The sequence below is a fragment of the Elephantulus edwardii genome, unplaced genomic scaffold, assembly GCF_000299155.1.
Source record: "Elephantulus edwardii isolate Elephantulus edwardi_28Jun2011 unplaced genomic scaffold, EleEdw1.0 scaffold00261, whole genome shotgun sequence".
NCBI classification, from domain to species: Eukaryota; Metazoa; Chordata; class Mammalia; order Macroscelidea; family Macroscelididae; genus Elephantulus; species Elephantulus edwardii.
The window spans coordinates 2,972,256-2,973,577 of NW_006400011.1; the positions used below are offsets into that span (position 1 = coordinate 2,972,256).

The 1,322-nt window shown below is 66.6% G+C and overlaps 1 protein-coding gene across 2 annotated transcripts in view; it reads left to right on the forward strand.

Annotated features, from left to right (window-relative positions):
• Positions 1-973: 973 nt before the first annotated feature.
• The window catches only part of RNF138 (ring finger protein 138, E3 ubiquitin protein ligase), a 44,819-nt gene continuing 44,470 nt past the window's right edge, over positions 974-1,322 (forward strand). The window contains exon 1 of one of the 2 annotated variants that reach the window (XM_006899557.1): positions 974-1,192. In XM_006899557.1, the coding sequence (XP_006899619.1) occupies positions 1,083-1,192 (110 nt within the window). In that variant the 5' untranslated portion in view covers positions 974-1,082. The remainder of the gene's footprint in view (positions 1,193-1,322) is intronic. The other variant, XM_006899558.1, reaches the window with a different exon arrangement.

Below are 1,322 nucleotides of genomic sequence, written 5' to 3' on the forward strand. Positions count from 1 at the left end.
CGGAAAACCAGCTGAAGGGTCAGCTAGCTGTCAGTTACGCCTTTACAGCAGCGAGCACTAGAGCTCATAGGATCGATGAAAAATGGGGTATCTGCTAGGCGGGAAGCTGGAGGTGCAGGTGTGAAATGTGAGCACCCAACTGTTTATGTCACAACCTGAGGCTCCACGTGCCGGTTGCTATGGAGGCGGCCCTGGGGTGCTCGGTGACCTACCCAGCAGGTTGCAGGTAGTGCAGTGCCATGGAAGAGCTGCTGACGGCGGGCAGGGGCATCGCGGTGCACCATGAGCCTCGGCCCGGGTACCGATCAGGGCCACTGAGCACCGAGCAAGCAGCCATCCAGGCCTGCGTGTCTCCCCGGCGCTGAGCAGCGGATGCAGCAGCCGCTGGACCTCAAGTCTGATGCTGGTGCAAAGCCACCTGCCTATCAGTAAGCGACCGGGGCCACGCAGCTCCACTCGTGCTGCTAAAGCGAGTGTGTAGGCTAATTTAGAGTTGTAGGTGTAAAGCCAGCTAGAAGCAACGGTCCAGGAAGAAGAGGAGGAGCAACAACAGAGGGTGTGCAGCAGCGGCAGGTAGAGAAGGGGGCGTGGACGAGGGAGGCTGCAATCAGAGACTCGGGCCTGCGGCCCTGCTAGGAGCCCGGGGTCCCCGTGTCTTTTCCGGTGGGATGCCGTGGCTTGTAGGACGGATGGGAGACTGTCAGCTCTTCCCGAGCGGCCCGTGCCGGACATCGATCCTATAAGAAAGTCAATCGGGGCCTGTGGCGGGGTTGTCCCCTGCAGCGGGCGCTGCCTGGAAAGGCGGAACCACGCCCCACAGAGGCTTGACCACGCCCCCACACTGGTGGAACCACACCCCACAGAGGCGGGACCACGCCCCGCGCGTGCGGAGGCCGCGTCTCGGCGCTCGGGCCACGCCCCTCAAGGTCCCGCCCCGCCCCCTCCTGGCGCGAGCCGCTTCCTGACGCGGACACCCCGCCCCCTCCGGGTTCACGCAGGGAGTCCGGGCCCCGGGCCGCCTCCGCCACCTCGGCCGCTGCCGCCATCGCCTCGATTCCCGCCCCCACCCCCGAAGCATCGCCATGGCCGAGGACCTGTCCGCGGCCACATCCTACACCGAAGATGATTTCTACTGCCCCGTCTGTCAGGAGGTGCTCAAAACGCCCGTGCGAACCGCGGCCTGTCAGCACGTGTGAGTAGACACCCCGCGGCCGCGCGGAGCCGGGCTGGGGGTTCGTTTTAGGCCCCGCGGCCGGCCCGGGATTGTCGGCCGCGGCCTGGCGGGAGCCGAGGGCGCCCCGAGGCCCGGGCGGGCGCCCCTC